The 26,852-nt window shown below is 39.4% G+C and overlaps 1 protein-coding gene across 1 annotated transcript in view; it reads left to right on the forward strand.

The window, feature by feature from the left end:
- The first annotated feature begins 14,234 nt into the window (after positions 1–14,234).
- The window catches only part of DIPK1A (divergent protein kinase domain 1A), a 30,484-nt gene continuing 17,866 nt past the window's right edge, over positions 14,235–26,852 (forward strand). The window contains exon 1 of the mRNA XM_087719300.1: positions 14,235–14,381. Within this exon, the coding sequence (XP_087575426.1) occupies positions 14,328–14,381 (54 nt within the window). The 5' untranslated portion in view covers positions 14,235–14,327. The remainder of the gene's footprint in view (positions 14,382–26,852) is intronic.

Consider the following 26,852-nt stretch of genomic DNA (forward strand, 5'->3'; position numbering starts at 1 on the left):
ACCAACATTGATGCAATACTAATCTATGTCAATATTGGTGCATGCATTAGGGTACAAATACAGAAATAGTTCCCCTAACAATAATTAAAATAGAAGAGAACATGCCATGTGGTAACCAACAGATACATATAAAGTGCTTTATCTCTCTCCCTGCCTAACTTATTGCCCAGTTACAACTTATAACTACACCCAGGCTGCTGTTTTCCACTTTGTATTATTGATAAAATGGATTTGGGATGGACAAATTTTCAAACATCCTTGTGAAGGACTATCCTGTTGAAGAGGCTCCCTGACTGACTTGCTGTCACCATGTTGTTTGTTATATTTTTCTCTAGGCTCCACATTTCTAGTAGACCCAGACATACTGTATGAAAGCTTATGACTTAGGCCAAGGATAATTTCTGTAGGAAAAGACAGGAAATTAGGGATTAGTTGCTGGTTTTAGCAGCTGCTGCGCATTTAATTTGGCCCTGAGATAAAAGAAAGCATGAGGTTTGTGGGGTTGAGTAAAAGCTGTGAAATACTGGAAACATTTCAGAACTGAAGATGGCTTGGAAAAAAAAAAAGCCATATAGCCCTGACTCAGCCTTCCGAGGTGGGTAAAATGAGGAGCTAGATTGTTGGGGCAAAATGCTGACTCTGTAAAACCGCTTAGAGAGGGCTGTAAAGGACTGTGAAGTGGTATATAAATCTAAATCAGAGGTGGGTTCCTACCAGTTCGCACCTATTCGGTAGAACCGGTTCGTCAAATCTACCAAACCGGTTAGAAGAGGTTCCAGCAGTGGACCCGGAAAGCAGGCCACACCTACAGAAGAGGTTCCAAAAATTTTTGAAACCCACCACTCACACACACACACACACACACACACAGTCAGACAGACTGACACAGAGAAAGAGAAATAAATAAAGAAATAAATAAAAAAGAAAAAAGAGTGAGAGAGAGATGAAAGAAAAAAAGAAAAAAGGTACAGAGAGATAAAAGGAAGGAAAGAAAGAAGAGAGGGAGAGAGAGAGAGAGAAAGAGAGAGAGAAAGAAAGAAAACACATGGCCGGCAAGCCACTCCCACCAGGTCACATGGCCGGCAAGCTACTCCCACAAAGGAGGCCACACCCACAGAGTAGGTTCCAAAAATTTTTGAAACCCACCACTGATCTAAATGCTATTGCTATATAAGTCTAAGTGCTATTGCTATTATACATATGTGTACGAAGTTCAAACACCTGCATGGAATCAGGGCCTTGTGTGGAGAACTGGTGGATGTAGAACTCTTTCCAAATGTTCTCCTGAGGTAAATTTTCCCAATGTTCTTATAGATAGCAAGGATTTGCAGGCAGGCAGGTGAGGGGACAAAAAAGGGGGGGAAAGAGAACTCCATTCTTCTTCTGTGGCAGTGATAGCAAGCAAGGACAGGTAGTCCTTGACTTATGACCCCAATTGGGACCAGAATTTCCATGCTAAACAAGGTAGCTGTTAAGTGAGTCACACCTGATTTTACAACTTAAACCCACGTTGTGTAAGTGAATGACTGCAGTTGTTAAGTGAATTGTGCAGTCATTAAGTGAATCATGTTTCACCCATCGACTTTGCTTGTTGGAAGCTGGCTAGGAAAGTATCAAATGATGATCACATGACCCCAGGATGATGCAATCACTGTAAATACATGCTGGTTGCCAATGTCCGGATTTTAATCACATGACCATGGGGATGCTGCCATGGTCATAACTGTGAAGACCAGTTGTCATTTTTTTCAGTGCCTTTGTAACTTTGAACAGCCATTAAAGGTGGTTTTAAGTTGAAAACTACCAGTAAGCTGTCAAGCAATGGGACACACCCACAAACAATACCTCCATACCTCTTCGCCATGGACCTTGGATGTCTATTCACATCCTTCTTCCATTTGAGTCTTTGGATAAAGAAATGTCTTCATAGCATCTGTGAAGGAGTTGGTGAGATGGGAGAAATGCTGATATGTTCAGCTGAAAGTGCACTGTCTGTCTCCTCAAGAATGTTTGCTCTGCATAGTTACCGATCAGTCTCCGGATACGCTTCAAGGTGCTAGTCGTAACTTATAAAGCCCTTCATGGTATTGGATCTGGGTACTTGAGAGACCGCCTGCTGCCAATTACCTCCCACAGACCCATTAGATCTCACAGGGTCGGCCTCCTCCGGGTGCCATCTACCAGCCAATGCCACCTGGCTATTACCCGGGGGAGGGCCTTCTCTGTGGCAGCTCCGGCCCTCTGGAATGAACTCCCCGCAGGGATTCGGACCCTCACCTCTCTCCAGGCCTTCCGAAAAGCCGTCAAAACCTGGCTTTGCGGGCAGGCCTGGGGGTGATGAGTTCCCTCCCCTCTCGACATGTATGGTTGTGCGACTGTTGTCTACTTTTATTATTTGTATTTTGTCTTTCATGTTCCCCTTTTTTTTTTCCCTTGAATTGTTCGCCGCCCTGAGTCCTCCCGGAGAAGGGCGGCATACAAATAATAAAATACAAATACAAATACAAATAGTTGTATTTTCTGTCCTGTATGCTTCCTTTTCACTTTAGCTTCTGGCAAACACATTTTTGTGTTTTCTCTTAAAATGGAATAATCTGTGCTACTAAGAATGACAATGGCAAAAGCACTGAGGACATCATGTGCAAAATGCTGCCAGATTAATTTTGAGATCATGGTAATACTAATCATTTTGGCCATAGCTTTGCCATTTTCTTAAGAAGCTGTGTTTGCTTATTAAGCCTGGAAGTGACAAGTTGAAGTTTTTTTTCATGTTATTTTATTCCCAAATTATTGGGCACTTTCTAAATATTTAATATACACTTATCCTCAGCAAAGCAACATTATAATCCCAAATAGACACATGAGTTGACATTAGAAGACTTCACTGCTGAGTAAACATTAGAAGTGTTGTTTTATTATGTAGAGGGGGGGAAAAATCTGTAAAGTGATAAATACTTAGCAGTATATAGTACATGAGTTTATAATCCTGTTTTCTTGCTTTTCGTTGTTTTGTGGAAGCAGGTTTGGTTCTGCATTTGGGTTCTAAAAAATTCTATTGGAACTCCTAACCGTGACCCGTCAAAACCGCGGTCCACTAAAGCGCGCCCGATCAAAGCGCGTATGTGACGTCATCAGCAGCACGACAAATAAAATTAAAAATAAATTAAATTAAAATTAAATTAAAGCAAGCCGATTCACATAAAGGTAAGGGTTAGGGTTAGGTTAAGGGTTAGGTTTAGGGTTACGTTAAGCGTTAGGGTTAGGTTTAGGGTTAGGTTAAGGGTTAGCGTTAGGTTTAGCGTTAGGTTAAGGGTTAGGGTTAGGGTTAGGGTTAGGTTTAGGGTTAGGTTAAGGGTTAGGCTTAGGGTTAGGTTTGGGGGGGTTAGGGTAAGGTTTTCACGTTAATTTTAAATTTACCGCTCACAGCGTGCCGTTTTCATCGCGCTGTGATGACGTCACGTACGCGCTTTCGTCGAGCGCGCTTTAGTCTACCGCAGATTTGTGGTAGAACCCTCCTAAGAGTTATTCTAAACGTTCCTGTTTAAAGTTATATGGCTATTGTTTCCGTAATATTACAAACTTTCCCTCTTATAAGCAGCTTGCTTTAACAAAAACTTGCTATCCAAATTCCTTAAAGTCCCACACTAAAAAATGGAACAATTCAGCATATTCTTTTTCTTAAGTCTTTAGCAGGGAACAACTCAGGATTTCCAATTTGCCAAAACCAGTGATCTGTATCTTGCATTGAATGAAAAAGTTTTTATTACATAGAATATTGAACACTAATCACAATAGAAGTTGGGATTAGTGTCATGCTTACATTTGACCCTCTCTAAAATTTCAGTTTTATGATCATAGGTCATGAAGGCAAACTCTTTTCTCCCTCTCATTTCTTCCTCTAATGAACCCTGAACAGGAATATCGATGTTCAGAGTTACATCAACTTTGCAGTCCTAAATTGCATTAGGGTACTCCAATGTTTTACATTAGCTTCTTCACCAAGTCCGAGATTTGTTTTTCCCTGAATATATTGGGTAATTCAAAAACAACCTAAAATTAACTTAGCATCAGATCAAAAACTTACTCATGTTACAAATGTTGAGCCAAGTTTTTTTTTTAAAAAAAACCAATCTGTGGGAAACAACAAGGTAGATGGCAGAGTTCCCAGTTAGCACTTTGAGGCAGATGTGTAAGCCAAAGCATGGGAAAAATGATGCAATTACATCATACAACTTAATTTCCCCAAATACGTTTTTTTAAATTCCCAGCAATATCTGGCATACTTCGGGAGGGAAGCATGATTGAAAGGCAGGAAATAGAAGTAGTTTCAGCCACTCACTATGTCAAGATTCCTCCATAAAGGATTCTGAAAATTTGAAAATGCTCCTTTGTTTTGCTTCTTTGTACCAGAGATAACAGGAAACATATAATAAGCTCAATGGAAAAGTATGTGCTTTATATAAAGAAAACTCCCAGTTCCATTCCTAGCAACAACACTTTAAACATCATGTAACAGTGATTTGAAATATTTCGTGTGAGAGAACCACTGTTAGTCCTACTAGCCCATCCTTTACCATTCTTGAAATGGGGCCTGAGCAAGCACTACAGATCTCATAATCCCCTGCCAGTATAGCTAAGCTGACTGGGCAAGTTGAATGCTCTAACTCAGGTGTCGTCATGTGACATAACACGACTTTTTTCCCCCTTCGCTAAACCGGTGTGGATGTGGTCAGTGCACGACGCATCCAGGCCATGGGCTGCAAGTTTGACATCCCTACTTTAACAAAGGATAATAAACAAATAGTTTGACCTGATATGAAAAGGCTGCCCCTTAAATGTGAAGTACATTCTGGTTTCAACCCCTTTTTCTTCAAGTAGATCTCCTGATATATTCGGGTCCAAATGCTAGCTAGAATAGTTGGATTTTGAAGCCCAGCCCATATAAATATCCCATCAGGCTGGGAAAAGTTGCATTAACTACTGGCTGGCTTCATAATCAACCATAATTTACAAGCCAGGACTTGTTTTACCCGATCAATACAAACTCTGCCAAAATTAAACACATTATTGCTTAATACAGTGTGTGAATCCAGTCACAGAATGCCTTTTTCTGCTCTTTCAGCTAGCTCTCAACTGGAAGATACACTTGTGGCTGTGTCACACAATTGAACTAAATGCATGCATATTTCCAGGTTCCTTCATGCCTATCTGCCTGCCTTCCAGCAACTCTTTATACACTATGGCTATTCAATTAATATATCAAGGCTACTGAATTGAAATTAGAAAGATGCTGGAGCCTTGATTCAAACATTTTGCTTTCTATGATTTAGAAAGATTTCTATTTGCCTGGCTTTAAGTTCACCTGGTGTGAGGGTTCACCGCTTACAGAAAGACAGTGTGGATGGATGCCCTGCTACTTTGCTCTTCTGCTGATCCCTGCCTTTCTACAAAATGCAAGGAATAAGAGGAATTAAGAAGGATAACTGAAAATAAATCCACTGGGGCTTGCCAAAAGCAGAATAATTTTGCCGGGTGCCAGATTTTATTCATAAAGCTGCATTGATTGACGTTGCTTTTGAGGAATTTTAGCAGTGATAGTCGCAGGGTTCCTAATCAATGCCAGGCAGTGTGTATGCTGCAGAATCTTTGGACTGTGCAGCTTTGCAACAGTATTCAAACTCTAGAGAACTGCTGATGAGAGCATTTTTCTATATAAGCATTATGTATTCATTCTGGAATTGGCTGGGTTATATATATATTTTTTACTGACAGCATATCTCATAATGAAAACCATGCACATAATGGCAATTCCAACTTATTTATTAAAATAATACATTTTCCTCCAGTGGAAAAAACATACGCCCCGACGAAGAATGAAGTCTGACTATGTTCAGTGGGGCTGTAACAAAATGATCTAAGAGGAGCAATTTGGACAGCTGGCCTGTGGAGCTGTATGGCAGGTGGGAGATTCCCCTTGCTTTACGGTAAAATCGGGGAGAGTGAGGGGACAAAATGCACTCTGATTTCAGTCTGAATCACTGCACAGAGATGATAAAAGACGTTAACAGACAGATTGTTGCACCATACAGAATTTGAGCCACTGCTTTGCAAAGGTAGAAAATATATATTTATGTATTTATGGCACTGATCAACAAGCTTATTCTTTATAAATCAAATAGATTTAGATCTTTCTGAAAACCCTAACGTTGGGTTAACTAAGCTATAATTTTCCATCCGTAATATTAATTGGCTGGGGAAAGATTTTTAAGCACCCCTCCCCCGGGGAGGGGGGAGGGGAATTAAACCATGTTATCTGTATAGGCACAGACTTGCCCACTCAAGCAGAAAAAAACTCTGGAAGAAAGTTTCTTAAATTCGTAAATTATGGCTATAAGACTTTAAAAGTCTTCCATTAAACTCTAAGAAAGGAAATTCTAAAACACTCCTTCGTCCCTTCAAGAACTGGTTGCTCAAGTTCTTCTTACGGTGACTCATTGTAATTTTTTTCCTGCTTTGTCAAAACAGCCTTATAGGATGAACCCAGAGAGAATAAATGATCAATCGAATTTGACTGCGTTTGATTAGTATAGTTTCTTCCACTTTTATCTATGTTCAGGCTGAAATCATTCTGTGGCCAAAATAAATTGGGTATAGTTCTATTTTTGTAAGCCAATGAGATGTATAGCCTCGGGATATTGGTAACATCTGGAATAAATGCCTGCTGAAGACATCTAAAGGTACCAGGAATTTGAGTAATGCAAGAGTATGTGAGCAGAATGTATTTGTTGAAGATTTTTCCATTAGATTTATCAAGGCGCTGAAAGGAGATCTGTCTAAGATGGTAAGTGCTAATAATAATGGGAAATGGGCACCATTAAATGGCTAGGTGTAAATGAAGGAGAGACTGCAGCACAGTCCAGAACGTGGGCTTTTACAATTTTACTCTTTCTGTATGGCTCGCACAGCTTTGCTAAGCAACCATTTGCAAAGCTGGATGTCTAATTGAAACACTCTATATTGGATAAATTCTCATCTTCTCATTTTTCTAAACAATTCAAGATATAGAAAATAATAATTAATGTAGACAAACTTTTACAGGCAACACAGTAGCCTATGCTCATTGAACTAGTGGAGAGTATATAAATATGAGTTGGAATTTATCTAAAATCTTGGAATTAGAAAATTTCCATTAGTTCTGATCCATGGGGACAGAATTTGTATCACATTTCTTTGTTTCTTTATAATATATATGGATTGAGTGGTTTGTTCCAGGAAAATATACAGTAGCCTTCGATTCTGCCACAGTTGCTTTATTTGATAAAACAATGTTTCAAACATATAAAGGACTCATTCTCAAAATTGGTCTGGATTGCTATTGGGATTCTCTGGAATAAGATTATGTTTTAGCAATATTTACATAGTTCATAATGGAAAAATAAACAAGTCTTTTGCTGTAAGTCTACAAGCCAATAAACATTGCTTTTTAACATACTTAAATTTGAATGTCTAAATTCTAAGCCATCCAGTTTATTAAAGAAAAAACCTTTTAAAATTATATCAAGGCATCATTATGTTGGAATCTCTGCAAGATAATCCTAATAAAGATTAACTTGATACTAACAGCTAGAACTGCTATTTGAGAATTATGATATGAAAATAATATCTTTACTTGGGGGGGAAAAAGAGAACCAGGCAAGTTCTAAACCTGTTGTCGTCTCTGGTATGCACATATATATAGTAAATTTGCCTTATCTTAAAGTTATGGTTCAGTTACTGGTACTTGGGTAACATACTCTCTTAGCCCAACTCACTTCACAGAGCTGTTGTTGTGGGGAAAGTAGGAGTAGTATTAGGAATGTTCACCACTGTGAGTTATTTATAACAATGATAAAGGCAGGTTAAATAAGTACAAAAATTGTAGGAAATTGAATTGTTTTAAATCCGTAAACTTTGCTTTTAAGTTATGAATAAGTCATAGTCTGAAGTTTTATGAATTCTAGATATGGTTCCATGATGTTTCTCTCTAAGGTCTCAGGATGACTTATTTTTAACTCAATTTACAACACTTAGATATATTAAGAACAAGGGTGAATGTAACCCTGCCTGGAGATGTAGTAGTAGCAAGAATATCTGAGAGGAACTTAAGTGTAATGAGTTATTTATTAAAGAATCTTAAAGTGTAATGAGATATTAGTGTTGGAAACTCTTCAGTGATATTAAAATATAGCACATATTTAAGGTGTTTCATCTCAATTAAAATGCATCAGACTGCAAAGTACATGTATAGGACCAGTGTTTCTCAACCTTGGCCATTTGAAGATGTCCGGACTTCAACTCCCAGAATTCCCCAGCCAGCGCTGGCTGGGGAATTCTGGGAGTTGAAGTCCGGACATCTTCAAGTGGCCAAGGTTGAGAAACACTGTATAGGACTACAATGTACAGTCAAATCCCTTGCATGCTTATCTATATATACCAGGAAAACACTTATATCAGTTTGATTGTGATTAGGCAAAACAACGTAGCATAGGGCAACCATTTTTTAATCAACATACCGGTACCTCAAATGGGCCAACTTAAAAAACATGTTCAAAATCCAGGCCCCATGACTTCCATGGGATTGAAATTTGGCAAAGTTGTACTGCTCAATAGTGGCTGCAGTCATGTGATCCTTTCCAACTTCCTGCAAGGAAATTCAGTGGGGAAGCCAACAAAAAGTTGAAAGTCTCTCCTGGTTCCACTGACCTCCAATAAAGGAGAATATTTGTAGCTCAGCCTCAGGGTTGAAATGAGGGGTCTTTGGTGTTGTCCGAGTTGGTTGTTTTCATGCAATGTTTCATTACCCAAACTAGGTAACACCATCAGTGCTAGTAAGGATACGGTTTGCTCCAGTGGTGGGATTCAAATAATTTAACAACCGGTTCTCTGCCCTAATGACCAGCTGGGTAGGCGTGGCTCAGTGGTCATGTGACTGGGTGGGTGTGGCCAACTCGAGGTCACTCACATCGATGGGCGCTTCGCCTTAGCTGTTACAATGGTAATAAAGGTTAACTGGAGAGGCAGTTTCTGTAAGGAGGGCAATAAAGGTTAGGCTACAAACAACACCAAAATGTTTCCTTCCTGCCTTCCTTACAGGATTAGCCCTGTAAAGTGGAAAAAAACAAAAGGAGATTTCTTCCAACAATGGGTTCTCCGAACTGCTTGGAAAGTTACTAACCGGTTCTCCCGAATAGGTGCGAACTGGCTGAATCCCACCACTGGTTTGTTCTCAGTTTATATTCTAGTGGCTTGCCCTGGGGTGGTCTTAGAGGTTCTTTGGTTGGGCTGTATACTGTTGGCTTGTTTGGCAACTCCTTGATTGGGACGTTGTTTACTTGATTGTAAACCATTAGAATATACACTGAGAGCAAACCCTACTCTTTACTAGCACTGATGATAAGTTGTGAGTAATGCAACTTCTGCAAGAAAACAACCAAGCTCGGATCACCAAGAGCCCCCCCCCCATTTTTGCCTGCCCACGTTCAATCTGCTTCTCTTTTTAGGTACGGAAACATTTATGAAACAATGACCCAATTGGTCACGGGTTGTCTAGTTGCAAAATAAAACTATTAAGTTCAATAGGCTTATTTACAACTACATTCTTACATACAATTATGCAGAAGCATATTGCACTTAAGATTCAATTTACTTTAAGTAACCATGTACTGCCCTTCCTTTTTTTGTCTTGCATTATCTTTCCCCACACAAGAAAATAATTATTTTGTTCTGCCAATTAGAAAGTGTAGCAAGAGAGACTTCTGAGTACCTAATGTTAATGGTGGAGCATTTTAATCCTTATTTCCTAGAATTCCACTGAGTTTTATACACACTGGCCTGCTTACACGCCTTACTGCAGCTTGGTGATAATTTAAGGCTGCCACTACCCATTTTTCTAAGGCAACGGAATATCTTGATCTGTCTTCCTTCTAGCTTATGAGACAAAAAGAGATCTCACACCTTGAACTTAATTAACTAGTGATTTTGAGGATGAAAAATTAACTTTATAAAATCACCTTTTGGCTTTTATAGCATTGAGGTATCTGGCTAGAAAAAATAGGCTCAACATCTTTTAAAAGAAGAATGAAAGAAAAACACAATTGTATGCAGTATTTTAAAAATCCTATTCATTAAAAAATTGAAAAGGAAAACTGCCTTTGTATTTTAAAAAGTCAAAATACCCATAGAAATTACAAATGATTGATATAAAGTATTTAGTCCAGATAAAATTACAAACAGCATAGTAACCTTCTTCAACCTTTCAAAAATTGTTATGACAAAGATCCATACTGGGACAAGATAAGAAGTTAATGTACATAAAATAAATTGAGGTTTAGATACAAAACATATTAGAAATAAATATTAGAAACTTTTGCTTTTTATACCTTTTAGTTTATAATTTATATACCTTTTATAATTGCATCTTATTTTTACGTTTCTGTAACTCTTTTTAGAAGTTCACTTTTTAAAAATTTTTATGTTTCTTTTCAATTAAACCCTACCATTTGCTGTGTTACGTTCATAATAAAGCCTGACTGAATAAAAGTTAAGTGTCCAGGAAGTGTAAGTCTAAAAAAAGCAAAATTTAATGTCCTGGCATAGGTTTTTTGCTCTATACAATTCATTTCTTCCCAAAATCATGACTGATGCAAGGCATAAAATGTAGAAACTGCTCTATTCTGCAACTCTTATGCTTTATTTGAAAGACTGGGGGGGGGGGGGGATGCAGGGTTGTAAAGCTCATTCTGTATTGCTGCCCCCACCCCTGCCGGCAAATGATGATCTTGATAGGACAACATTATGGAATATAGAATTTCCTAATGGATTTTCCACTGCTGCCCCTCTTCCACTTTATCCTGTACTAAAACTGAATTAAAAATTTAATTTCAATTTACTGAAAAGTTGGCAGCAACTAAGGGAATCTTAAGGACTGCGCAGAAAGCCCTGGATGTATATCAATTAACTCATGATTTAACATAAGCACAAAAATACACCATTAAGATCTTTTTCTTCTGCAAATTATAGCATTGAATTTGTTAGAACCCTGAGTTACTACATTTGCATCATAATCACCACAGTTCCACTGAGAAGATTAACATTTGCCCTTTATTGAAGTTGGCTCAAAGACCTGCCCAACAATAAAGTACTTTTAGTCTTACTTATGAATTGATCTTTATGGATTTTCCTAGTGACACTATTCATATGTCTTGACAATTGATTATGTTACATACATTTTCAATACTTTTAACACGTGATAATAAATATTTAAGGGAGATCATGTCCATCATCAAAGATGTGTGAAAATGTGATCTAGTTTCACATATACATTTGGTGTGCATCTCTATACATTAATGCTGTGTTTCCCTTTCCAATTTCCTTTCACAATACATCAGAATTAACACTAATACTATCCCTCTATGTAGCCATGCCATGCCTCCTGGGTTACCTAAGTTTCTGCGGTTTCTTCATCAACATTAAATTAAAATTAAGCTGCTAATCCTTAAAGTAAAATTAAGCTGCCTTTGTACCCTGCCTTGTAGGGTTTGTTCCAGGCAACAACTGCTCAGGTAAATAATAAAATATTCTGTGCTTCGTGTATGTTTTTGCTGGTTTTTAATAAAAATTTAAAAATGAAATTGTTAATATTCCTCTTGAAAAGGAGGAGAGTATCTCTGGAAGATATATTTTCCTCCTTTTGTGCCACCTCTTTAATTTCTCATTGCTTTAATGCATTTGCCCTATCGTGATGAAACTATACCGTGAATTACATTAACCTTGATTTGACCTAAATCTACATTTATTTAGTAATAATGGGTGTTGAGTAGGTAGTGGTATTTAGCTGACCTTGGTGATTCTGGAAAAGCAAAGCAAAGATGGAACTGGTTAATACATACCATCTTCACGAAACCAGGAATCAAACTTCACTCTAAGGAAACTCTCATTGGTTAGAAGGGTATTTCTTCTTAGATTATACATCTAGGTAAGATTATATTTACCTGAACTTCACATTTGTCATTTAAATGAACATGAATACCTTTCTCTCCTTTGATGTACCTTTATTAAAAGCAAGAAATATTTCACGTTGGGTTTCAGAGAGAAGTTAGATGTGAAAACTGAGACTATACCATGGCTTGCTAATGTACACTGAGAACTTATTGAGAACTACCAGTGTCAATTATATTTATTAATGATGTAAAAAGCTTGGGTGGGGAACATATAAGGAAACGAGTGTAATTTTATTCACTCATCAGTAAACCTCACATTGTGATTAATCACCCTTATATCTATTATTAATGAAAAATTGTTGGAGTGAAATAGAAGCCTACATTTGTTTTCAGGATAAAACAGTTATTCAGGATTTCCATCAGGTATTTTGAAAGCACAAATGACAGATACCCAGTAGATTCATTCAGTATATTCAAAAGGAGGCAGATACACTGAATCATGGGAATTGCTTTATTATAGAATACTAGATTTAATCTATCCGTTTCACTAATGATGAAAGTATTTCACAATAGTGAAAGTATTATACGCAGAAGCACACACACAAACACACTTTCAATGTACTTGGGCCAGAATATTATTTTGAAAGAGGATGTCATGAGTTTCTAACCTGCCAAAAATGAATCAGATTTGCAGTAGTCTTAAGAAATATTTGATAGGTTTTGGGGTGGAGGGATAGATAGGCTATAAGGGGAAACCAAAATGTTGTTTTAATGTTTACAAAGAGGCTAGTTCACAGTGTGTTCACCATGAGCAAATTGTCCCTTTCCCTGAATTTCTTAAATATTAACTAATGTTATTATCTGCCTGCCTCTGGTGGTTGCATAGATTAAAGACAAGTAATTAACTGCACTAAGTAATATCAATACAATTAAGTTGTATAAATTACATATTTACGACAGCAAGTACTATAAAGTCTACAATGGACGTGTGAAACCTGCCCTTGATCCTTCTTTAAAACAAAAAAAACCCTTTCACCTGACATTTTAAACCGCACCAGCCAGTTTGTACATAGCATGAATGTGAATGTGAATGTTTATTTATTTATATGCCGCCCTTTCCCCCCCCCCCCAAGGGGACTCAGGGCGGCTCACAACTCAACTAAGGGAGGGGGATACAGAAAAAAAAAATTAAAACAACGCGCAACAATACATAATTTAAAACACACAACAGTCATACCATTCGAGAAGGGGGTAGAAGCTCCCAAAGTGATATTTACCTGTCACCCAGACACTAAATTATTTGAAATTAAGCACCACTTGCTTACCAAGTTAAACTATTACAAGTTATCTATGCAGTATACAACTACACTACAGCACACACATATAAGCACTTGCCACACCATCTTTAAAAAAAAATAAAATAGCGAAGAAGAAGAAAGTGCTAGAGAGCATCCCGGCAACCTCCAGCACACCCACAGCCACTCCATGCATGGATCCCGAGCCTCTTTAGCACCAGCAGCAGCACACGGCGCTGCCTTGCTCATGTTAAGCCCAGGATCCAGTTTAAAGTAGTGTCGGAGGTACGAACCCCAAGGACCTGACCCTCCCGCCCCACTTCAGCGGGATTCATTCACACACACACACACACACACACACACTCCACGCGTTTTCGTGACTCGTGTGGGCACGATTCCTCCCACTGCAGAGCGGCAGCGCTCCCAGGCTGGCGGGAGGGAGCCCCCCACCCCACCCCCAATCGCCTCACCCCCAATCCCAACCGTCTCCCCTTCCTGGAGGGCTCACGCGACGCTGCCGAGGCAGGCGCGAGGCAGCGGGATAAATTCTGGGCGGCGCGCCAACCAAGCCTCCCTCCAGAACCGGAAGCCTCTCCCCCCCTCCCCGCCCGGTCTTTTTTTTTTTTTTAATCTGAGGAGAATGAGGGGGAAGCCGAAAGGCGAGCGCAGGCGGGTTTTTCGCGCGCCGGCCGAAGCGGCAGCCGAGGTGCCTCCATTCCTCCCTCAGGCCGGGGAGTTGCTCTCCGGCGGCCCCTCCCCTCGGAGGCTGAGGCCGCGAGAAAGCCGCGCTTTGTGACAGTTGCCAAAGGGAGGGAAAAGGGGGCGGGGCCGAGAGGGCGCGAGAGGCGCCGCCCGCCCCGCTCGGGCACGTTTTGCTGCTTTCTTGGCAGGGCGAGCTGAGGCGAAGCGCAGCCCGCCGCCGGTCGGCCCGCCGTTCACCCGCTTTTGGCTTCAGGCCGTCCGGCCGCCTCAGCGGGCGACCCCCGCCCCCCACAAAAAACAAACAAACCCTCCCTCCGATTGCTGCAGCCCACTGCGGGGATATGCCATTACCATGGCGAGGAGGGTCTCTGCGGGGGCCTGGCTCAGGAAGCCCTACTACGGGCAGGTAAGTAGAGAGGGTGTCCAGGCGGGACACGGGGCTGAGGGGTTGCGGCGGCGGGGTGTATACACTGCGCTGCAGTTGGGAGCAGCCAGGCGTGGGCCAGGGTGCCGCGAATAGGGGAAGCGAGGGGGGGTGGTGGTGTTGGATAGGCGCTCGGGGGAGGGAAGGCGTAGGATGTGTGTACATTGTGGGGGGGAGGAATTGCGAAGGATCCTTGGCTACGCGTTCCTCGGCGAAGCAGCCGCCCGAGCAAAAGAATTCCGCCCGGCGGTTAGGAATCCGCGCCATCAGTTTCTCAGGACTTCCCGAGCCTCTTTTGGGGGGGGAGTCAGCAACTACGGGAAGAATCAGGTAACCGAATCCTCGCCGGGTCCTTAACTAGGCCCGGCCCCAAGCTGTCGTTTTAAAGGCTTCCACCCCCCCACTTCTCAACCCAACAGTCCTACTTCTCCCTCCCCCCCTCCTTGTTTCCTCACTCCTGGCTATGGCTCTGTTGAGAGGTTTAGGGACTGGTGATGCCCCCCCTGCTTAAAAAGTCTTCCCAACTATGATGATCTCTGTGATTCCAGCCAAGCTTTCCTTGTGATCTAGCAAAAGGTTCATTACCCGGTTCCCAGCTTTATGAAAAATTTCCGAGACTCAGTTGGCATCCTTAGGATGTGGAGGTATGTTGTTTTGATGGAGGTCTGGAGGTCAGTGGTAGAATACTATAAAAGGCTAAAAAGCAGCGGGCTCACACACAGAAAAATGGGCTCACACACAAAAACGTAGGTGCCAACCTTTTAGAAAATGTAAGCTGGGAAGAGGCGGTTGGGGCTGGTTGTGTTCCTGTTCGTTTCTTCCTATATTAAATAAAGATGCAATCATGAAGGCAATGTATTTTCTGTTCATTGTACCTTTAACTTCACTTTTTATGTTGTAAATTGTTTGTCCTTCCCCCACCCCTTTTGAACTGTGAGCCGCCCTGAGTCCCCCCAGGGAAAAGGGCGGCATACAAATAAAGTGAACTGAACTGAACTGTTACTCCAGCTTAAAGAATTGCAATTGTTAGAGAGCAAGAATATATTCTTGAGATATTTTTTATCAGATTTACAGAACGTTATTGTTGAAAAGAGCCTAGCCATCTACAAAAATTCTCTAATGAGTTTAGACACTCAACACTTGTCAAAATTCTCTGTAGGCCTTTCCTGGAAGCATAAAACAAGCAATCCCCAAATCTATTAAACTATAGTCAAACAGTTTACAAAAATCACCCCTGACAAAATTGTTGCGGCATGAACATAATTACTTGTATGCACGTCTTTGCTGCATCAAAACAATCTTTAGTCACCGTACCTGTTTGGTTGTTTTATACTATTTTGTTGGTTTTTAAAAAGTGTGGTAGAGAAAAGAAGTTGATGTTATTTTATTTTTTTAATTTTATCTGTCCCTTGCCATTCTTAGTTTTTACAAATTACTTGTGGTGGCTTTCCTCTTCCTCTTTTCCTGCAAAAACAACAACATTGTTAGGTGGGTTGGGCTGAGATAGTGTGACTGGCACAAAGCCACCCAGCTGCCTTTCATAATTAAGTTGAGTTTTGACATCACAGTCTCCTGATTTCTAGTCTGATTCTTGTTATTTTATGGAATTTTCATATTGTTTAATTTTCTGGTGTAATTTCCTCTATAGCACGGGTGTCAAACTCACCTCGTTGTTGTTGTCATGTGTTGTTTCACAATTTTTTCCCCTTCGCAGAGCTGGGCTGGGCGTGGCCTGCACGTAACGCATCTGCCCTGTGGGCCGCCAGTTTGACACCCCTACTCTATAGGATTTTGTATACAGGTTAAAAGATACTTTGGCTGTACTTATATAGAAAGTCTATATTTAGACATGGAGAGAAGAAATACATGGGGATGTGTAAAAATAATGTAAAAAGCGTTTGCAGCTATTTCAAATAGGAAGTGAGGAAGGGTGGAAAAATGTAAAAGACCTTGTAAAAAGTGCTTCTTTCAAAAATATTCAAATGAGATTAAACTTGCAGCATTAGATGAAGAGAAGTGACAGTTTTCCCATTCCATTCTAAAAATAAAGGTGGAAAATGTTCATTCTTGTTTACTCTTATTTTAAAAGTTATCTTTATTTAAACAAAAATCAGGGGACTTTAAATGAGAAACTCCTTTTTAATAGAATGGATTCAGAAGAGGTTTGTACAACACATCCCTTAAGAGGATGGTGTGATTATATGCAAGGGCAATCAAATATCCTTCTTAGTATAGTAGCAGAATAACTTTAATACTGCTTTTGTTTGTTCTAAAAATAAAAAGCATTAACAAATCTATATTGTGCTCTGAGCAAGAGCTGAATCTTGTTTCTATGTTAGATGCTTCCTAATCAGTTCACATACATTTGCACATGGTTTAAACATATGTTTACACTTCTTCTACGCTTTGCATAAAGTTGCTTAGCATGAAAGAGAGTTGCATAATGGGTGTGTATGTTTAGACAAGAGGGAATGTCTATGCAATTATAAAGAAGCTATGCGCATACATTTCCCAATCATTTATACAGGAATAACAGCCACTTTTTTAAAAAAGGAACAAACTTGTTTTGATGAGACATAATAAAGTAGCTAATTATTATGGCTTTTGTTTCTTTGTATCATGGCTTTTCAGAGTATAAAATGCATCCTTTATTTTCACAGCCTTTCTTTAGTTTGGCTATGTACCATATCTGAATGTCTTCGTCATTCCCCTCTCCTCGTTTGTTCTCAAATCTTTGTGTCCTTGGCATAATTTCAAGCTTTACTTCTCCTTCACAAATACTTTTAAAAGTACATTAATTCTATGAAGCATCACAGGAATCATTTGTGATCATTTACATTTGTGCTCAAACTTGTAGTTGTTTATATTTCTATATTAAAATACTTTGATTTTAAATTTGAGGATTTAGGATTATACTATTTTCTATAGTATAATATTCGTACATCTAGTCATTGCTTAACACCTGTTCTATATGAATTGAGATGGGAACCACATCCTGTTATTTCTATCTCAGTAATTTTGCAGCTGTTGTTCTGTAACTGAAAGGCTGATGCTTTTTCATTGCCAAGACCTCTTGCCTTGCCACCATCTCCTTGTCTTTCTCATTTGCACTTTCCATTCCCATGAAAATAAGGGCTGCTAGCTGCCCATTTTAGCAGTTCCCCAATGCCTCACTGGAAGTGGAGGGACTAACTTAAGGTGGCGGAAAGTCAGGACACTTCAAAATTTGAAGTGCAATAGCATTAAATTGATGCTTACATCAGGAAGGGGAGGGATTTATGAAGGTGACAGCTGGGTGGAAGAGAGTTTTGCCTTCTCCTCTACTACATAGCCATTATGTTGATTTAGTAGGTTGTGGCTCACTGTGTTCTCTGAACGCAGCCACTGTAGTATATTTGTTCCTATGGTGAACATAATTGACTTAATGTGAATTTAAAAAATGGTCAAATGGTTGTTTGTGTTTGCTTAGTAAATAGAGATAGTTAAAACATGAATTATTTTAACTTTATGAACTTGACATTATATACAAATGCTTTTAATTTGGGATTGACACCTGATGTTTCCTTTTCAAAGTGATTTCAACTATAGATTATGAATAAATGTGTATTTCTACACTTATGTCTGTATCTATCCTTCTGTACCTTTCTTCCTAGCAACAGGTATTGTTAACTGTTTGTATGGCAGTAAATATTTCTCCAAATAGTAGATTGATTTAAAATGATTATTATTTATGTACTTTAACATTTATATTGCAAGTTAATAAACAGCTTTTATAGGAGGTTGATGAAGATATACACTATATTGCCAAAAGTATTCGCTCACAACCGAGTCTGATTATGTGGATGGGTGAGCGAATACTTTTGGCAATATAGTGTATCATTGAATCCAAATAAGCTATGACTAAGAATTTGAAATATGGGAATAGATACTAATACTCTTTTTGGAATCAAGTTCCTTATTTTAAATGTAATTAGGGACACACATTTATCTGATCTTAATTGCTTAATTCTGGTTACCATTCTCAGATAATCTAGATTTCAAATGTAATTCTCTCGTCTAAAAATGTAAAAATCCACCAAGCTCAGTATTGTATTTCTTATTTATCAATACTAATTCATGAAATATTAACCTGAATATTAATTTAAGAATTATAGTTTGTTCTCTGTGTGACATAGAAAGGGGTGTGTGTGTGTGTGTGTGTGTGTGTGTGTGTATTTTCATTCATTCCCTAGTGTGTTAAACCAGCATGCCCACTTCTAATATGATCTGCTTGCTACCTTTAATCCTGGCTGGCAATTAGCATGGAATTGTTGTCTAGGAACTTCTGTCTTTCCTTTCTGATACAATACTAAAGCTTGTTGTATCCAAATTTCAATTTTGTTCCATGTTGGGGTTTTTTCTGGTGATTTAGTGCAACAAAATTATGAGATTAATTTCCTCTTTTCCTTTGTTACCAAACAGAAAGATAAGATTTATATAATAGGAAGACAGAGTAAAAAAAGTAATCAAAGCAAGTGGTATGCAACAAGAGACCTCTCTTCATTTATTGAATTGCTTAAACTTTCATTTAATTCAAGAATACTGAAATGCACTACCTCAATGCATGTGCAACAATTTGTCTCATTCTGTCTCAATCTGGTATTAATATGAGTATTCTATGGAACTATTGAGATGTAACTTTTTCCAGAAATGCTACTTGAAATGCATTTGGCATGATGAATAACTCATTGCCATGCAGTACACATTTCTTAGCAGAATATTGACTCTGTAAACTCCTTGTCAGGTGTCGTCATATGCTTTCTCTTTCAATATTTTCTGGATCATTTCCAAAAGGATTAGCAGGAAAGAGAAGAGAGTGTCTGAAGCAATTTTATTTTAATGTGACAGATATCACAAAATACTTGTTCTTTAAAGTAGTTTGCCACGTCATAAACATTCAAAGAAGCCAATACAACAGTTTGTGTATTAAAACTATTTTGCAGTTAAATAACTTTAAGTTTAACTTTACTGCATTAAGCTTATAAAAGCTTATCAGTGCTAAAAATGAAGGAATGTATTTAAGATCATGTTAATGGAAACAATTTTATCAATCATTTCCTGTTAAAGCTCCTGATTATCCATTTTGAAATAAGTGTTTCTAAACCAGGATGCTGTGGACAAATGGATGACATATCAGTTAGTAGCTATGGGGAAAATATTACCAATGTCCTGAAAAAACTGTTCCAGCTATCAGTTTTTATAACAAAGATGATTCTTTTAATCGTCAACTCTATATGATCTAATCATCTACAAAAAATATAGACTATCATAAATTCTTCCCCGATAATTCTGTTTATTGCCTTTCTGCTCAGTCTACCTTTTCCTGATATCAGATAAATAGTGTGTTTTATTTATAAATTGTTCTAATGAATAGTACTGAGTAATAATCATTTGAGGAGAATTGGAGGAGTGGTTAAGGTGCCAGAATTGAGGCTGGGAGTTGCAGTTCCATCTTAGGTACAAATCCAACTGGGTGACTTTGGGCTGGGCACTTTCTCAACCCTAGAAAAACCATGGCAAATTACTCCCAATAAACCTTACCCAAAAAATTGGACAGACCAGTCTAGACAGTAACCTAGAGATACGAGTGACTCAAAGGCACCAAAATTATCATGCAGCATATGTAAAACTAAGTTTCATTTTTTGTAGTATGAGATTGTAGGTTTTGTGTTTGTGAGTCTCAAAAAGGTGGAATATAAATGTCCTATGACAGTGATGGCTAACCTTTTTGGCATAGAGTGCCAAAATGAGAGCGCGCATGATCCTTTTTGGCAACAAGTGTGAACCACCAATGCACCAGAAACAGAAAAGCAGATGATGTTCCAGTTTCTGGAATGCTTATGTGTGCCAGGTACCTGCTCTCCAGTGTGCATGTACCGGCTCCGCCTGGCCTTTCGACAGTCCTCATGCCTCCCTTGCCACTCCCTGTCCCCCATCATGGTGGCGGGACATCGCTTTTGACGACCCATTTCCACAGCCCCAGTCAGGGAGAGAAATTTGGGCCATCTCCCTCCTCTGGAAAGCCGGAGCCCCTTCCCAGCCTCGGAAGTAAGGATCATTGGCGTTCCGCGGGCTTGGGTTGTGGGGTCAGCCAGTGGGAGACCTTTGCCCCAACTCTGGCTGGGATGAAGCACCCTCCGAAGCCTGCCACTGAGAAGAAGCCAGTGCAGTCCCTCCCCTTCCCAGTCACTTCCTAGCCAACGTGCCTCTTATCCCTTGACAGTGTCTCCATGCTGCGCTCTCCTCCAGCCCTCCTGGGGCAGCTCGCCTCCCCAACAGCGGCTCCTCCTGCTTTTCCTGTTCCAGCATCCCGGCAGGGAGCAGCAGTGCAAAAACCACTGCCCCCAGCAACGGCAGGAGCAGCCAGCAGTGTGTTTGGCCGCCCAGCTAGCAAATACTGCCCCTCCACTCCTTGTGGTTGAGCTGGCCAGGTGCTCCAGACCATGGACATGCAGCAGTGCCAAGCCCGCTCAGGCAGGAAGAGAGGGAAGCCCTGGCCCTCTGCTCCTCTTGCTCCTCTTATGGGTTCCTGCGCATGCATGCGCACTGGCTAGCTGGTCTTCACATGCATGCATGCCAAGGTGGCTGGTGCATATGCGTGTGCCAGAAACCAGAAGATTATCTTCCTGGCATGCACATGTGCACCGGACCTGCTGCTCTCTTGGTTTCTGGCTCTTTCACATAAGTGAAGACCAGCTGGATGGTGCGCCGTAACCCGGAAGATCAACGGGAGATGGCTCCGTGTGCCCGGAGAGATGGCTCTGCGTGCTACCTCCGGCACACATGCCATAGGTTCGTCATCATCAGCCTAGGACAATGGCAACCAAGAAATATTCTGCATTCTTAATAGCAAGATTAGATTCTGACTAGACTTCCAGCAAATTTACAGTAGCTATCACAATTATGATTCAAACTATAATTATACTAATTGCATATCTTATGTTAAAATCTGTGTTGAGTAGTTTCACTAACTTTCTAATGCTGAGAAATACATATGCTTAGATTGTAGGCTGACGTACTTTTAAACTTGGAATTATTCAGCAATTATTTTGCTCATTCAGTATTCTATAGATAGTAGTTAGGTCTGAAATCAAGCTATTTTTAGAACTGTTCACAGGATAGGGTTCTATATTTAGTGTTTCAGATTACTGGTTTTGGTTATGGCTTAGTGTTTTCTAGGGACTAGTCAGTTACTGTCCTGAAATGAACATAGTATTTAAATATTCCATTCCCAACAGAACTCATATCAATTTAAATATAACTTGTCTGATTGAGTAATATGCCAGTTAAATCTCATGGACAAGATGTAAAGGTGACAGCTTTGTTTGTTAGGCAGCTCAATAATAATGAAAAAATGGGCCCTTCCAAAACCAGCACTTGTTATATTAATAATTCAAACTTCATAATTGATAAATATATAAATACTTGTAACATTAGAGGTGTATGGATCAGAAGCATGATGTGATGTCTGAGAACCCAAATGTTTGCAGCAAACTCTTAAGACTGTGATGGAATAAGTGTGGAGCTGAAAATTAATATGAAATATGAAGGTAGTTGTGTTTGATAGACAAAGTCAAGTGAACAGTTCCAGGCTTGCATAAATAGAAAAAAATAGAACAAGCAGTATATTTGTAAAAATGTTTACTAAAATGTGAAGAAAGATGTGTACCTGCAGAAAGAAAGGTAGTGGGCAGTTTGTTATGTGTCTTGAAGAAAACAAAATGGCTGTATATAACAATTTACTTCTGCTCACTTTATTATATGAAAGTAGTATTTCAGGAGAAACAAGTAATAGTGGGGATGGATTATTTAAGAAGAACGTAACAGGTTAAAGAATAAATGGATGATACACAAATGTACATGTCATGTATACTGACATGTAGATTAAATGCTAAAGTGAGTGAACAGTATGGAAGATTTGTGTTGAAGATATGTGCCATATAGAGAGAAGGAGATCGTAATCGCAACTCAAATACATAAGAAGGGTAAACGGGCTAAAAAGTAGGGAAGAGCAAACTTGCAGTTGGATGATTTGAAGAAATCCTTAGGAAATATGAGATGTTCAAAGAATAAAGGTCATTGTATAAATCAATGTGTGGACATGATGGAAACATGGATGGCTTGCAAGATTAAAAAGGTATAGAGAGGTATAATGAATGAGGTGTTGAAAACTAGATTCAGCTATGTCTCATATTCTGTTATGTTAGAATTATATTTTATTTTGCTTATTATTTCTTGCTCTTTGCACAATGATTTTTAACTCAAGATAATATGATGAATAAGTATGTATTGTAGTTCCAGTTATAAATAAGGTAGAGAAATTGCAATGAAAGTCTGTACTTAAATGCTTCACTATTGGAGAAAATAGTTTCATCAAATTCCCGCAAAGCTTTTTTTTTTTAAATGTTGCATATTTTCTCTACATACAACAAAATAAGCCCCATTGAAAGGCAATATTATAAACAAATTGTATTGTGATCAGATTGCATCATTGCTATTTAGTTTATAGTTTCTCATTTCCTTTCTGTATAACATTGCTTTGAAAAAAAATACTCTAAAACAGAATTTATACCATTAGGTGTTTACTTCTTTTCCTTCCTAATTAATCTTTATAAACATACCTCTAAGGGCCATTAAGCTATACCCTTGAGTTATTGCAAGAAAAGTGTTGATTGGACCCAGCTGGTGACTGATGAAAGAGTTAACTGTTCTAAAGATAAAATCTTTATCAAATCAAGTTCTGACCATAGATTTATGTAGGTACTTTTTTTTTGGCAATGATAGTGAAATGGGTTAGTTACTATTGCTGATTTCTAGGATGTTTCTTTCCATTTTTCCAACCTAGCCTACAGCCATGACATTCCCAGGGGATCTCCATTCTGTGTATTAGCCAAGTCCAACTTTGATTTGTCTTTGTAAAAAAAAAATCAAAATAAAAACTTTATTAATTTCAGAACTCACATCTGCCACTTATTGGTTCATAAATGCCCAAAGACCATTAAGGAAGACAGCAGAGGAAAGAGAGAATGGAGGACAAAACAGATTTTAAAATTGAGATTTGCTATGAAATCTACAGGAAAAATTGATCCTTGAAAAAAGAAGAAACAAACCAAAGTAAAGAGAGGATTTGGGGGAAATGGTCACAGTAGCAAATCTGAAGGAAGAAAAATATAGTGGAGACTGAGACCAGGAAAATGTAGGCAAGATACACAACTGAGTCTGATTATGTGGATGGGTGAGCGAATACTTGTGGCAATATAGTGTAATTGTTTGTCTATTATATTGCCATATTTCTTGGGTCTTTATAGGGAAGGGTAGATTTTGGACCATCAGAAACAATTATCTACAATGGTTCCACCACAAATGCGCGCACATCAAAAGCGCGCCTGACTAAACCGCAGTGACAAAACCGCGCGACGAATGAGCGACTAATTAGCCCTAAAGCGCGCCAACAAAAGCGCACTGACAGAAGCGCACTGTAACGGAACCTTAACCCTAACAGAACCTCAAACCTAACCCTAACCCTAACCCTAAACCTAACCCTAAACCTTACCTTAAATTAAATCACGCTTCTGTCGGCGCACTGTTGCCGGCGCGCTGTTGTCGGCGCGCTTTTGACATCGCAGTTTTAGCGCCGCGATGTCGGCGCGCTTATGACGTTCGCGCTTTTGTCGGGTCACGATCTACAATAGACTATATATCAACTTTCAGTTTATATGCCACTACAACTGAATAATTGATCTTTAAAAATGCAAGCAGGAAGTGATGGAGAAAATACTTGAACCCCCAAACTGCCAACCCAATTGGATGGAGATATTGCTTGTATATGAGCTGTGCTATATTTTGAAGTTCTATCAAGTGTCAGTTGAAAATTAATAAAGGAAAAGGTTGCATTGAAAACTGTGTTTCCAGTCTCACTATTATTCCAAGGTACTTTTCCATTTGAAAAGGGCAAATCTGTGATAATTCCATAGGCTAGAAGAAAAAAAGTAACTTTAATGATATAAGCAGAGAAATAATAGTAGGTATTCTGGAGTTATGAACTCTGCCCAACTCACTTCACAGGGTGGTTGTTGTGTGAAAATAAGAATGGGAAGCAGTACTGTATTATATATGTTTGCCATCTTGAGTTATTTTAAAAACTGGATAAAAATCAATATTTTTTTTGTTTTTGGGAATTGCTTGATGGAAAGGGAGAAATTACTGTAAGGATCTGAATATACTTTTTAATTCAGCCATAATCTTTCAAGTATTAAGAAATAATTTTGTCTCTTATTTAACCCAATATTTTTAGAATACAAGAAGAGATGTTTCTCTTCTTCCAGATCTGTCAAAAACGTATAGGCAGTGCATACTAATAAACAGCCAAAAGGGAGTTGCAATGTGTGTATGCATATAGATGAAACTATAAATCATAGTAATTGCATAGACGGGGAAATAGAACGCTCAATCTGTGGCCCAAGAGTGCTCATTTTCTTTCTTACTTTTTTAATAAAAAAATAATGCAGTTGGTTCACTCTCACACTGCAAGAGGAAGAAAATGATAAATACTTTGACGTATACCAGATTGTGAACTCTTCCTGATATGTGAGATGCAAACACTCCAGTTAATTTATCAGAATATGGATAATGTTAAAGCAACATTGCTTTGCCACGTGGGCAATACATTTTATAGATTTGTCATATTAAGGGAAGAAAGCCAGTTTGATGTAGAGTAGCTTTAGCTGGCTGGGTGATCTTGGATTAGTCACTTTCAGTCAGCCTTAGGAAGAAGGCAGTGGCAAACAACTTCTGAAAAAGCTTGCCCTGAAAACTGCAGGGATTACTCCAGGCAGTTGCCAGGAGTCAAAAACTGACTTGGAGGAACATTTTTTTTTTTTAATGAATTTCTCCCGTCACAGATCACGGACAGGTTAGGGACACAAACTGTTTACTTAGTACTCCATAATCTCTTCACTTGTGCTTGCTGTTGATCTCAAGGGTAAGAGACAAACAGTTTTTTCCTCTAGGTACTTGTATCTCCTTGAATTAAATGCCTAATTGCAATGTTTGTAGATAGCTGCAGTTGCCAAACATTGTCTGACTAGTAGTTGGTAAGTAAGCATGGTAAGTAAAACAACAATGTACATTTAGGGTAGTCTCATTTGTAATATTATCTGCTGATGAAGTGAGGAGAAATAAACTTGCTAATGACATTCTTATTTATTGGATACTAGCTGATAACCCGGCGTTGCCCAGGTATTTGTAGACATCAAAGCATTTGTCTGACAGTGAGCCATTAAGAGGGGCCTTTCTTCCTCCTACTCCTATGCCCATCATCCCTGCCCTCTCCCTTTCCCCTCCTATGCACTCCTCTTTCCCGCCCTGTCTATGCTCCTTGCACTTTGCCCCAAATCCTTCAAGTGCTTCTCCATTGGTCCACTGGATGGCGAACGTCATGGCTGGCTTTCCAGAGGAAGCTGCAAAGGAAGTGACATCACAAACAATTGCTGCTCTAGGATGACTCATATGTTCTCCTTAATGGCCCAGGAGCCGAGGTGGCGCAGTGGTTAAATGCAGCACTGCAGGCTACTTCAGCTGACTGCAGTTCTGCAGTTCAAATCTCACCGGCTCAGGGTTGACTCAGCCTTCCATCCTTCCGAGGTGGGTAAAATGAGGACCCGGATTGTTGTTGGGGGCAATATGCTGACTCTAAACCGCTTAGAGAGGGCTGAAAGCCCTATGAAGCGGTATATAAGTCTAACTGCTATTGCTATTGCTATTGCTACTTCTCTCTCCCATGACATTACAAACAATTGCTGCTCTAGGATGCCGTACTCGCTCTCCTTAACTCTCCAGAGTTATACTGGAACAAATACACACACACATACATACACACACACACACACCAGGGGTGTCTTCTCCCCCTCCCCCCTAGTATTTGTTTCCAGAGGGTAAGTCATCTGTGTACCAAGTTTGGTTGAAATTGCTCAAGGCAGTCCAGAGTTATGCTGGAACGAACGAACATACATACATACATACATACCAGGGGTGGGTTTCAAAAATTGTTCGAACCTACTCTGTGGGTGTGGCCTCCTTTGTGGGAGTGGCTTGCCACCCATGTGACTGGATGGGAGTGGCTTGCCACCCATGTGACCGGATATGAAGATGCCAACGACACTTGTCAGAACCACCTTAAATTACCTCACACACAGCATTGGCATGCATAAGAATATGATGTAAACTTGTTTTTTAAAAGGCATCTTTGGTTGGCGTTAAAACAACTTCAACACACGCAATGTTCTGATTGCACCACAAACGCAGTAGTCATCCTTACCTTTCACAGAGGCACTGAGTTTTATAAATATCAGCATGATAGTGTAGAATAATCATATACAAGGACCAGTGGTGGGTTTCGAAAAATTTTGGAACCTC

The sequence above is a fragment of the Thamnophis sirtalis genome, unplaced genomic scaffold, assembly GCF_051295495.1.
Source record: "Thamnophis sirtalis isolate CommonGarterSnake01/CBP01778 unplaced genomic scaffold, rThaSir2_p1.2 scaffold_7, whole genome shotgun sequence".
NCBI lineage: Eukaryota > Metazoa > Chordata > Lepidosauria > Squamata > Natricidae > Thamnophis > Thamnophis sirtalis.